The sequence below is a fragment of the Catharus ustulatus genome, chromosome 7, assembly GCF_009819885.2.
Source record: "Catharus ustulatus isolate bCatUst1 chromosome 7, bCatUst1.pri.v2, whole genome shotgun sequence".
Classification (NCBI taxonomy): Eukaryota; Metazoa; Chordata; class Aves; order Passeriformes; family Turdidae; genus Catharus; species Catharus ustulatus.
In genome coordinates, this window is record NC_046227.1 from 28,504,775 (window position 1) to 28,516,787 (window position 12,013).

Genomic DNA, 12,013 nt, shown 5'->3' on the forward strand with positions numbered 1-12,013 from the left:
AGATGTGGTCAGCATCTGAAGCAAACATATACCACAAGTGACTTTGTGACCCTAGTTCCACATCATCTCTCAAGGCAGATGTAGCCATTACAGAACAGAAAGCTCACCACTTCAGGGAGAGCAATTAGGGATTGAGTTTTATGTTTAGATAAAAGGTTTATTGAAAGAAACAGGCCTTTCTGTACAACCTCTGTTGAACAGGCAAACTGTAGAAGCTTCTTGTACAATGGCTTCATCAGATTGGAACTTACAGATAAAAAGTACAGCTTTAATTTGTAGAAAGGTTAGCTATGGTTCTGAGCTTCCCAAATGTACATCCACTTGCTATTTATATTCTTAATACCTTACAGAGTGAGAGCATTGACGTCAAACTGAAAGTCTTGCAACAAAAAACTCACTGCTGGGTGCATATGTAACCTGTTGACTTCATGACTGCAGTTCTGGATTTAATTATTTAATGGAGTCCAGTGACTGCTTACCCACTGACTGATGAACTTCCTCTTTAGTGTGCTTGCTGAAGGCTGTATGATTTTGAGGCTGATGCAAAGGGCTCCCTAAGAAGCATCAAACTGCAGAACGAGCTGTATATGATAATGCATGTGTGAAATAGAACATTCTACTTATACAAAGACATTTGTTTCCTTAACAAGCAGTGAAATAGGCAGGGTTGGGAGTTGAGAAGACTGAATTTTAATCTTATTAAGATTTTTTTTTCTCTCTCTCATAATTTCGAATGATGCTCTTTTACTTTACTTTCCCAGTTCTACAAACACAGATAGAATTTTGCCTCCCATAAGGGAGTTGCTATAAATGTGCATCTGGTACTAGTACTCAACAAATACAAAATTAATTACTGATTATAATAAGTGCCAGGTTTCATTTGCTGAAAAGCAAACCAATGTTCAAAACATAGAAGTCAAAGTCACAGTAAAAGTGAAAAGGTGTTTTTGAAGGAATCTGTTACAAAGCACTTGGACAGCCTTTTTTTCCCATTGAACCAACACAATGTTTCCAGCTGGACCATGCTCCAAGCTATCACAGCATCATTTAATGAACAGAGAGCGAGAGAAAAAAGATAATGGGAAGAAGTGAACGTTTCTTGTAAATATCGAGAACACAACCAGAGACATTTGAACAGAATGTCTGTGGCTCACTTTTCTCTCTCTGCAAACTCCTTGCTGTACCTTGAACGGTGAGCTCTGCAGACACAGATGCCTTCCCAGCGCTGTTCACCACTGTGCACGTGTAAATTCCTGAATCAGCAAACTGAACATTTTGGATCTCCAAGAACTGGATGCCTGTTCTCTCATACATGTTGAAACGCTCATTTTGCTGTAACTGAATATCACCCTGCAAATATCACAGGACAGCATGAGAGAGCAGCTATTGTTAAGAGAAGGGAAGCATGAATTTTTTAGTAAAACGTTAGGTCAAAATGTCTTTCTCCTATCCTTTAGCCAAAATCCTTCTATGAATAATACTCATGTGGCATAAACAAAACAATAAATTGTGCCCAAAATTCTGCAATTCATATCTTCAAGAGGCTTCCTTTTTTCCTCTATTTTGCCACCTACTCATCCCATTTTGGTTTCAGCCTTTCCCTGTTTATTATACTCAGATTCTTAGAAAAAATTCTTTTCATTGTATGTGGGCTCAAACCAGTTTTATGTTCCTGTTTGTTCCAGGAATCCAAATGCTTTTAAGCAAAAACTTCCAGTCTGGAGAATAGTTCTCTATCCCTCAATAGCTACACTGGACTTAATTCCACATCCATAATCCATATCTAAAGATACAGCTTTGAGGCAAGAAGAAATTTGTATGGTTCTGTGCTCTCTGTAACACAGAGAAGATGATCACAATGACAATTTTTGCCTTTAAATGCTACGAAGCAATTGACCAATACCTCATCTGTGAGCAAATCAGTGCTTTTACTTCAGCATCAGCCATTAAGAATGAGTGCCTTGCTATCAGACACCACAGTTTCTCCCTTCCTAAGTTTAGGAAGAGAAAGCCTACAAATCTACTATTTGACTTGGGCAGTAAACATTTGGGAAACATCAGTGTTTACAGGCACTCTCATTCTTGAAGTTTATCAACTTACTGCTATCTGGGTGCTTTAGGTCCTAATGGAATTTTAACAAGCTAGTTCACATCCAGGGGTTGGTGATGATACAAATGCTTCCCTTCCTTGCAACTTAACAAGTAAGAAAATTATAAAGAAAATAATAAGCAGAGTTAGATATTTACAAACAGGCTTAATAATTAGTTCTGAAAAGTGCTATTTTACATGTTAAAAAAGCTTCCATACTGTAAAGAAGGTGGCCATCTATTGGTTCTACAGTATCCAGATGTGGTCCAGCAGATATGTAAGTTCATTTCCATGATATTGAAGGTGATAATCAATAGCAAAATATTTAATATAACCTCCAGCAAACTCAAAAAAAAATGTATGGGGAAGTACCAAAATGTAGATCCAAACTGCTGGATTGGTAGCCCCTATTTCCCATTTACTGCACAGCCCTGAACAAAGAGAACTGAGTGACAAATCCTGTTTTGCACGGAGCTGCATGGCTGGAAAACCTGAGTGAGCCTGGTGGGACTGGAACCAGGCTGTGGTGGAGCAGCTGCACTGCAGAGCCCCAGAGAGCCAGCAGAGCCCACAGAATGGACAGCAGCTGGAGGGAGAGGCAGACTCCAGATGGAGCCACCAGCTGCAGGAGATGTCAGAGAGTGCTTCTCCTCCTGCAAGAGGCTGCCTGTGTTTGGGGATGCACCCTGACATTCTTGTATTTCACACAAGGATAAGCCTGGAATAAAGCAGACAACAACTTGGAAGCATTTCCCTGTTCTCTGAGAAGTTTTCTGAGGGTTTTTTTTTTTTTGCTTCTTTCCCCCCCAAACCTGGAGATATCAATAGAAAATAGAAGCCTTAATAAGAGTTGCGATTTTTTCTGTTCACTATAATATAAGGTATTTGTCTGTTGAAGGGTGGAAGGGAGCAGGATGCCACCAGAGAAGCAAATTAAAGAAACTAACTGTAATTCTCTAAAGTACTGACAGTTTCAGTAAAAATTACCTGATCAGTGCAGTACCTAAGTATCACTTGATAGCTCTCTCCTTACAAACAAAAAACTGTGTTTGGAGATCTTGTGTATGTCCAGAGGGGACACTGGGACTTAAGACTTCAATGTGCACTTCATCTTTTCAAGTCACAAAATTTCAAAAGAGAAAGAAAATGCAAACTTCTGGGTAAATCATACCTTAAACCAAGTTACTTGAGGCTGAGGTCGTCCTGTTATTTTACACGAGAATTTGCCTGTTTGGCCTTCACGCACAACAACTCTGTTGGGTTTTGAAGCAAACTTGGGTGGACTTTCTCCCCAGATGCTTGGCCTCTGCTCCACAGATGGAACAGCAAGTCTTCCCCTGCAAAGGCAATTGACATTCTGGTTTTACAGAAGAGCTGGAAGCTGTTGTGGTTAGAGCACATGTCAGGAAGCATTTTAGACTTGTGGTCTGCCAGCAAGGGTGTATCATTGGTGGCAACCTAGGCTGTAGTTGCACGATATTTTTCTTGGCCATGGAAGAAGTGGAAATGCTGGTGATGACTGCCCTTGACTCCTCATGCAAATAAACAGAGTCATGCTGTGAACCCTCATCTGGCATACACAGGACAGATCTTGGGGACCATTTCACTTGTTCATAAGCAGAGCTGGGCAAACCAGAAGACAGGAAACATTGCATGCATTCAGTTTTCCCCATTTTCTATTTTTCAGTTCCCTCCTAAGAGCTTATTTGTGCATACCTGTTTACTGTTCACAGGTTTTTATAAGGTCATTTGTTTCATTCTTGAGTGCAATTGACACAGTAATTTCTGATTATGAAGCAGCACCTTGGTTTTGCAACATTCTGACATATCCTGGTAAATATTTTTGGTCTGAGGAAGACTTTTATTTGTAACCCCGTTTGCTACCAGGTTTTCAAAACAAATGTGAAGAGGGCACAAAACCAAAGTAAACCTGTCCCAGGTGAATTATTGTTAAATGTAAATGCCCAGCTCTACTTATATGGCTGACACAACTGGGAAATGACATGTGGGATGAAACTAAAGTGGCATCAGTGACTGCAGTTCAAAACTGTAAACAATTACACAGCCATAAAACATAAAACATCAAGAGCATTACAGCATGAAAAATTCCAAAAAGGTGTAACTTCAGGTCTTTTAATGTCAAAGGGAACACACTCACTCTTTGCTCTGAAGCCTTGGTACAACAATGACACATTAGCAGATGGCAGATGGTGATTTCTTTTTTTTTAAAACATTTAATTTCAAGCAAACTGAATAATTTTCAAGGCCTCCTTTTCCAGATGGCCTTTTACCACATGCAAGTAAGATGTGTCAATACCTCACCATTTCTACCAGGTGTCAGATACTAACAGAGACGCATTTTCTTAGTCCAAGGTGCTGCCAAGACATGGTGGTTGCCATATGGGCAGCTCGAGGTTTCTAAGCAAGAGATGATACCATAATGAAAGGATTTATACAGAAAAGAGGACCAGAAAAAGTATTGAGAGAAGGGTGATTGTAATATGCTAAAATGAAAATCACTTTATCATATAGTTAAATATCTGAGAGCTTTTAATGTCATCTCCCTCATACCACCGCTGAAGAAGAACATAAATATGTACAGTAGTTTCACGAATACAAGCCGCACGGATTATAAGCCGCACCCCCGGTGCCTCGACAATGTTGCTGTCTTTGTCAATAGATAAGCCGCACCCCGAATATTAGCCGCACTTTCGTTCGTCGCGAGAATCCGTGCGCAGCTTTCACAAATTGGCCAATTAGTAACAGGATCGCGGCATAGCGGGCTTTACTGGCTCGGGGCGGGGCCAGGCAGGCTCGGCCCGCTCATGGTTGCCGACGGGGCCGGGTGGCCCAGCTCAGCGCCACGGCTCGGCGGGGCTGGCCGGGTGGTGCTGCCGCCGCCGCCGGGCTCGCTGGCCCCCCTCTCCCGTCAGCACCGCCCCGCTGCCGCGTTCGCTCGCCCGGCTGGCAGGGCTGCCGCCGCCGGGCTCGCCGTCCGCCCCGCTGCCGCTTTCGCTCGCCCCGCGCCGCGCCTCGCGAGCGCTGCGCCCGCCCCGCGGCGCTTTAGCGGCTCGCGGCGGCGCTTTAGCGGCTCGCGGCTCGCGGCGGCGCTTTCGCGGCTCGCGGCGGCGCTTTCGCGGCTCGCGGCTCGCGGCGGCGCTTTCGCGGCTCGCGGCGGCGCTTTCGCTCGCCGGGCGGCGCTTTCGCGAGCGCCGCTTTCGCTCGCCCCGCCGGCAGGGCTGCCGCCGCCGCCACCAGGCTCGCTGGCCGCCCCCTCCCGTCTGCACCGCCGCCGCGTTTCCTCGCCCTGGCCGGCACTGCAGGCCCCCGCACCGCCGGGCTCCCCCACGCTGCTGGCCCCGATTATGCTGGGCTTCCCCCGCTGCCAGGCAGCCCCACCCGCCGGCCTTCCTGCTTCTGCCATGCTCCCCTGCACTGCTAGCCCCAGTTCTCCCGGGCTCCCCCGCCCTGCTGGCTCAGGTTCTGCCGCCCGCCCCCGACACTGCTGGCCCCGCCTCTGCCAGGCTTTCCCACCTCTGCCGGGGCCGGCCGGGCTCCAGCTTGGCTTGGGGCTGCCGCGGGCTCTCACTTCCGTGTTGGCAGCTTTTAGAATTTTGTTAATAGATTAGCCGCCCCGGAATATTAGCCGCACTTCCGGGTTTCCACCAAAATTTTGGTCAAATTGGTGCGGCTTGTATTCGTGAAATTACTGTACTAAAGAAGTCTTTTAGTAACCATCTGTAGGTGGTGAGTCTATATTTATATATCTATACACATAACATATTAAAAGGAAATCTACTACTAGCTGGCCTGCAGCTTTATGGCTGGTTCCCACATGTGAAAAAATGGAAAGGTATACATTTTTTCTTCTTTTCCCTTCTCCTACCATAGATTTATTAATACTGAATAGGAGAAAAAAAGAGGAGCATGAAAAGTAAGGACAATCACTCTAACTCTATGCAATGCAATGAATAAGGATAGTGCTCTGTAAAGTCTGAGTATACAACAAAATCTTAACAGCAACTTGAATGGTCGTTTCTTGTTTTGATTATTTATCCTGTGTGAATGTCTGTAGGTCATTTGCAATACAGAATTTATAATGTAAAGGCCTTCCTGATTACTCAGTTTTACTTAAAATTTTCACCTTTGTAGTCCGTTAATTTTAAAATTAAAAAAAAAAACCCCAATGTTCCAATCAATGATGAAATTAAAACCTTCAGCTTTAATTATCTGTATCTAATCACTAACATAACCAGAACATGTATTTTTGCCTATATCCAGAGCAATTCAGTGCCAGAGAAATATCTGCTTAAATTCAAACTGTTTATAAAGAAATTAATTCAGCTGTTGGGAGAATTAGGCATGAGGCTTTCAAAACAGTGACATTCACATAATTGTAAATGCTTACTGAAGTGCAGAAAGTATGAGTAGGTTTTTATGTGCCATATTACATCACCTCATCAACCTGTTCTTGGTAAAGTTACTCCCAGATAGAACAATTATTTCTTCTGGACTACAGTTTATCCATGTGTTGCTTGGAAATATTTAAATTCTGTGTGTGAGAATGCTGATTTCAATTGCTTTTATTTCATACTGATGACTCTTAAAGCAGTATTTGCTCTGGCTTTAAAAAACACAACTGTCTGCTCATGGAAGTTGTGGGAAAAGATTCTTGAATATCAAAGAACAGAGCAGAGGGTGCAAAATTCCAGCAGAGGAACGTGAATATTAAGGTATCAGCAGGATGTTCTGTTTTCAGCCACATTAATTCCTCAGTCAATATGCTGCAGCAGTAGCTGTATATCTTCCTGACTACCTCAACCATTCTGCTTAGACAACAGCTCTCACAGTAGCTACTCTGCTTGGGATAAATGGAGACTTTTAGAAAGACTAATTTCACTTGTTTTCCTACCAAAATATATTTAAGTGTCTGTTAAACAATATCCAAGCCAGTAGTCTGCTTACCCAGAGGTTTTGGCACTGGATGGCAGGCTGTATTTCATCAAGGAGCTTCCTGTAAGCATAGGACAGAAACACATGAAGTAAAAAGTGCTGTCAAGCCCGTTGGGAATTACAGATAATAAGGACTATGTAAAATATGCATTTCTCCAGATTAGAAACATAAAGGAGGAATGAAACACCTGCAGTATAAGGTTATGTCATCTCTAGTTCAAAGTTAGGCTGTCCAGTTCAAAACCAAGTCTTAGCAGAGTTGCTGTCTAACCTCCAGCATCAGTTGTAAAAATGCTGAAGATTATTAATGAAAAAATACTTTTTTGAATGAAACACTGTCTAATTTATACAGTGCACCAGCACTTCAAATTAAGCTAGTAGGAGGTTTCCATCCTGTGCCAGCCCGAAGTACCTTCACTGTACATGACACAGGAGCAGGTCTCTCACAGGAGGGAGATGCTGCGGGAGCCCAGCGCCATCTGCTGCACGCAGAGCCCGACCCGGGGTCACCCGGAGCCACAGCATCAAACACAGCTCTGGGGCTCAGAAAAAACACCTGCTCTGGTGCCTTCCAAGAGTCCACACCGCTGTCAGATGGGACAGCCATGCAGATGGAAAGAATAGATCATGTTTCAGTCACTCATTTTTCAAGCAGCAGGCAGCCCCATGTGGTTATCTTTGCAGAAAACAGAAAAAAAAATTTGCTTTGCTATCTTGATGGATAAAGGGATTTTAGAACAAAGACCATATAATTCTTAAACTCTGAGAAATTCAGCCATTGGGTACTGTCCCAAAATTGTTTTGAACTGCAGCAAAAACCAGGTCAGAAAAATAGATACAAAAACTGCTTTTAAAAAATCCTCCAGCTCCATGTAAATTGTCATTCATAAAGTTGTTCCAACTTAAAACAAGGGGAAAAATAAATACTTCACCTAATTTTTACAACAGAAGGCAGTAGCAATCATGTCAGATCTATGCATACTTTAGTATGTACTCTGAGTTTATTAGAATTTTTGACTCTTAATAAACCCAACTACTGATAGTTTCAGGACTGCGGCAGATTTTTTGTTTTCTTCAAGATTTCAACACAAGGACCTGAGAGGTTTTGATATTTGACAGATCTCTGATATGACCAAATTGCAAAAGAAGAAGCAGTAAAATTGATTTCAATTCTTCCTTGGCTTTGTGTCACTCTTTGAATTTTAAATTTGGCAGTTTGCAACTATCTAATATGCAGATGTGCTCTTAAAAATTCCTGGGTTTGATCCTGGCTGTTTCCTGTGTGATATTAAGCATGCAATTACAACCAGGCATGCAGCTTAGCAGTTTCTGTCCTGAGAGGTGACTTCCATAAAAATTACAAAGTTTAGAACGAAGTCTTTAAAGCTAGGACTTTTGTTACCTGCACACCATCACTCACACCTGAAACAGAATTCACACTTTATCTAATGGTAGACATGCACATTGTCTGAACCTGTGAAATGCAGTAAATGAACCTTACTCTTGCAACAATGAGAAGGCATGTTGTGATTTTAACCAGACTGTTCAGCACACCTTGTTCCTTTCCTTAAACTATAATCACCAAAACAACAGAGTAAGAATCTTCTGACCTTCCACTGTCAGTTCCACGGTCACTTGACGAACCCCACCATCATTTGCAGCCTCACAGGTGTATTTGCCACCATCACCTTCCTGCACACCTTTGATGACCAAGCTGAACATGCCCCGGATGCTGCGGTCCACGACATAATGGTCTCCCTCTGGGACAGGGTGCCCATTTCTGTACCATGTGATCTGTGGCTCAGGATAGCCTCTGACCTGGAAAAATGTGAGAGAGAGATTGGAGAAAGAAAGTAAACTTAACAGATGATGATATCAGGAAGAAATGTTGGGCATTTAGCAATGCAGTGGGAAGTTCTTGACACATATTCTTTAATATGTCTGTTAAAGACATATTCTTTGCAAGCCAAATGGCAGAAGATAATGAAATAAAAAAAACTCTTGGATAAACCAGACTTAAAATCATAAGACTAGTCAGGCAGAAAAATTTCCCACTAGAATGGTTTCTCTGCAAAAACACAGTGAGAGTGCCAATGAAAAATCCTGAGACCTAAGTCCCTACTGCTCAGAAACTCAAAAAAAGGGCAGTAATGCCACTACACCTCTGAGTATACAAGAGTGCAAGGCTGTTGGCCCAAATACTTCTAGCATGGTTGCCAAGGATTTGGCTTATAATGTAAATCTGTACACAGCCATCTAGTTTTCCAATGTACTCAGACATAGTAGCACCTGACAATATACAGGCAAAAAATGCAGACACATACTAAATTCTGTCTTGATCTTTAAAAGTAGAAGATAAGGAGCTGCAATTTGAGAAAGCATTATTAAGGGTCATCCTCATGTTATGGTTAGAGGGGACTATAAGCACCTACACATAGTCACACAAATATACAGCTCGACTTAAAGAGACCTCTGGTCTATCCAAAAGAATAATTTTCAGCAAAATTAACCAGGTGCTGTTCTCCTTAAATAACAACCATACTGGTGCATCCCTGCCTTCTATGGCATTAATGGTGCCTTCAGATTTACAGGCAGATCCTTGGCTGGTGTAACTGAGAACTGAGTTATTGATTTACAATTGAACTCTTGAAACTTGATGAGGATCTGTGACTTTCTTCTGCAAAAAATGGGAAAAGCAGACATACACCAGTTTCCACCAAATAAAAAACTACTCAGGCAAAGGCTCTTCCTCTGTTTTGTGAGAAATGCCATCCTTTCTGAGGGTCACTTTAGAGTGTGTTAATTGTTAGCACGCTTGCCAAGTCATCATAACAGCTCCTGAGTGCAGCACTCCTCTCCTATCCCCCCTCTGATATGTCAGCTCTCCATCTCCTGACTCTTTGATCCTCTGCCTACAAGTCAAGAAGTAATTGAGTGAATCAAGATGAGCTGGAATGAGTAATAGTCATGGCTGTGTTTGCTCACTGGGAAAGAAGCAATGTTGCCTTCTGGCTACATATCAAAATTTGGCAACTAAGCAGGAAGTCCCTTCAACCTCCAGGTGGGCAAAATATTGATGATCTGTCTTGAAGTGAAGAAGCCTTGGTTGTGGCTTGGGCAAATTCCTCCCAGCATTCTCCTCTCAGTTTCCAATTCCCATTTCAACTCTGCTTTCTCTGACTGCACAGCACTTACTTTGCAAATTACCATATTTAGCTAACCAGCCTTACCCATTCTTAGGCTCTCTCCTTTAAAAACCTTTTATTTTTAATCCAGCCCCACCTCACTCCAGCTGGGTTTCTCATCTGCTGCAGCTTAACCTACAGCTGTCAGAATTTTTTCTCTTACCTTTAAATCTTGGGATATCAGTTCAGACAAATTAATTTTTCCAGAGATGTGGTGACCTCTTCTCCCTGGCACTACTTACTCAATATTAAGGACATTAACATTTGCCATGAGCTGAATATGCTGAATAAACTGGAAAAACTTTCCACTTCTGGTATAATTTTTGAAATTCTTTTTGAGTCTATAACTAAGCAAAAGCCATGTTCCATGAAGTACAATGTGGGATCCCACACAATGGGGAGCAGATTTCTGTTTAAAAATGCCACATATTTTTTCTAAAGCTCTTCATAGCCATGTCTTTTTCCAGTGTTTTCTGATAAACAGCATCTCCTTCTCATCCCAGACCCCTCACCCTACTCCAGCATATTGATTTAGTGCTTACTCAGAGTGCAGGCTCCAAGGAATCTCTCTCTCAGCACATATAAGTTTCAGAAATAGGGAGCTGTGATTCAGCAATATGAGATTGTTACAATACTGTAAGTCCAGGTAGCTGATAATGTGCTCACTGTCACAGAAAGTAACTTTGTGCTCACTGTCACAGAAAGTAACTTGCACCAAATAACAGTTTCTTGCTGTTAACTTGTCAATGCCCTCGTACCTGTCCTTTCATTTTAGATTAAAAGACCAACAGAGAGATTAAGTGATTTTCCCAAGACCAGAGAGTATATTAGAATAGAGTTACTAGTTCTCATTTTTGCTTCACTGGATATTAAGATTTATTTATAATATTTGAGGCAAAATTGTTTTCACACTGATGTATCAAGTATCTATGGTACAGTAAAATGGAAGAGTAGCTCTTCAACTGATGTGAAGACAGAAGCACCTTTTCTTCACATCACAGCCTCTTTACTAGCATTGGTCTAGTCACAGCTGTTTACTGCTGCTGAGATTTTGGCCTGCAAATGAATGTCATCAATTACACGTCACCCAATATATTTACTGCTTTTTCCAGTTCATAATCATTTCTTCGGGTGATTTCATTGAATTGCTCAACCCAGCTCCAAAGGCCCCAAGCATTAACTTTCCATTACTTGTAACAGGGAACAACTGGGGTCAAACCAATGGGAAATACCCCATCTTCCTTTTCGATTTTGTTTTACAATATTCTTCAGTCCCTCTTGGACCACACAAGGCCATTTTTAGCTGACCCTTCAAGCTCTGGTAGGCCATTATGTATGTGCTTCAGTATCACATGGCTGAGGCTACATTAAGTATTTTTCCATTTCTTCTCTGTGCCTTTATTTCATACTTGTTTTGTCTGTATTATTGTGTTTGTCCACATCTGTACATTGAGGAAATGCCACACCAAAAACTACAAACACAGACTATCAGCATTCCATTTCCTTTCAAAAGGTTGAGTCATTCCCTTCCCAAATGATTACCATTTTTTCTTTAATTTTTTGTGAAAAATGAAATAATGGGAAAGCAGAAGTTTACAGAATTGCTCTGTTGCAAGGATTTATTTCAGGTTTGGGTTTGGAATGTGTTTCAAACTGAGCCAACCCTCTCTGAAATACATGGTCTTGCCATAAAAGTGTCAGGGACCCTTAAACAAATCACTGGTTACCAGATTTTGATCCTCATGGATCAATTCCAGAACTGCAGCAGGTTTTATATTCCTCCAAA

The 12,013-nt window shown here is 42.0% G+C and overlaps 1 protein-coding gene across 3 annotated transcripts in view; it reads right to left on the minus strand.

The window, feature by feature from the left end:
• The window catches only part of MYLK (myosin light chain kinase), a 199,129-nt gene that overhangs the window by 114,314 nt on the left and 72,802 nt on the right, over window positions 1-12,013 (minus strand). For all 3 annotated transcript variants that reach the window (XM_033064001.2, XM_033064003.1, XM_033064002.1), the window contains exons 3-6: window positions 8,653-8,860; window positions 7,055-7,103; window positions 3,261-3,426; window positions 1,185-1,350 (exon numbers count right to left, since the gene is read on the minus strand). In XM_033064001.2, the coding sequence (XP_032919892.1) occupies window positions 1,185-1,350; window positions 3,261-3,426; window positions 7,055-7,103; window positions 8,653-8,860 (589 nt within the window). The remainder of the gene's footprint in view (window positions 1-1,184; window positions 1,351-3,260; window positions 3,427-7,054; window positions 7,104-8,652; window positions 8,861-12,013) is intronic.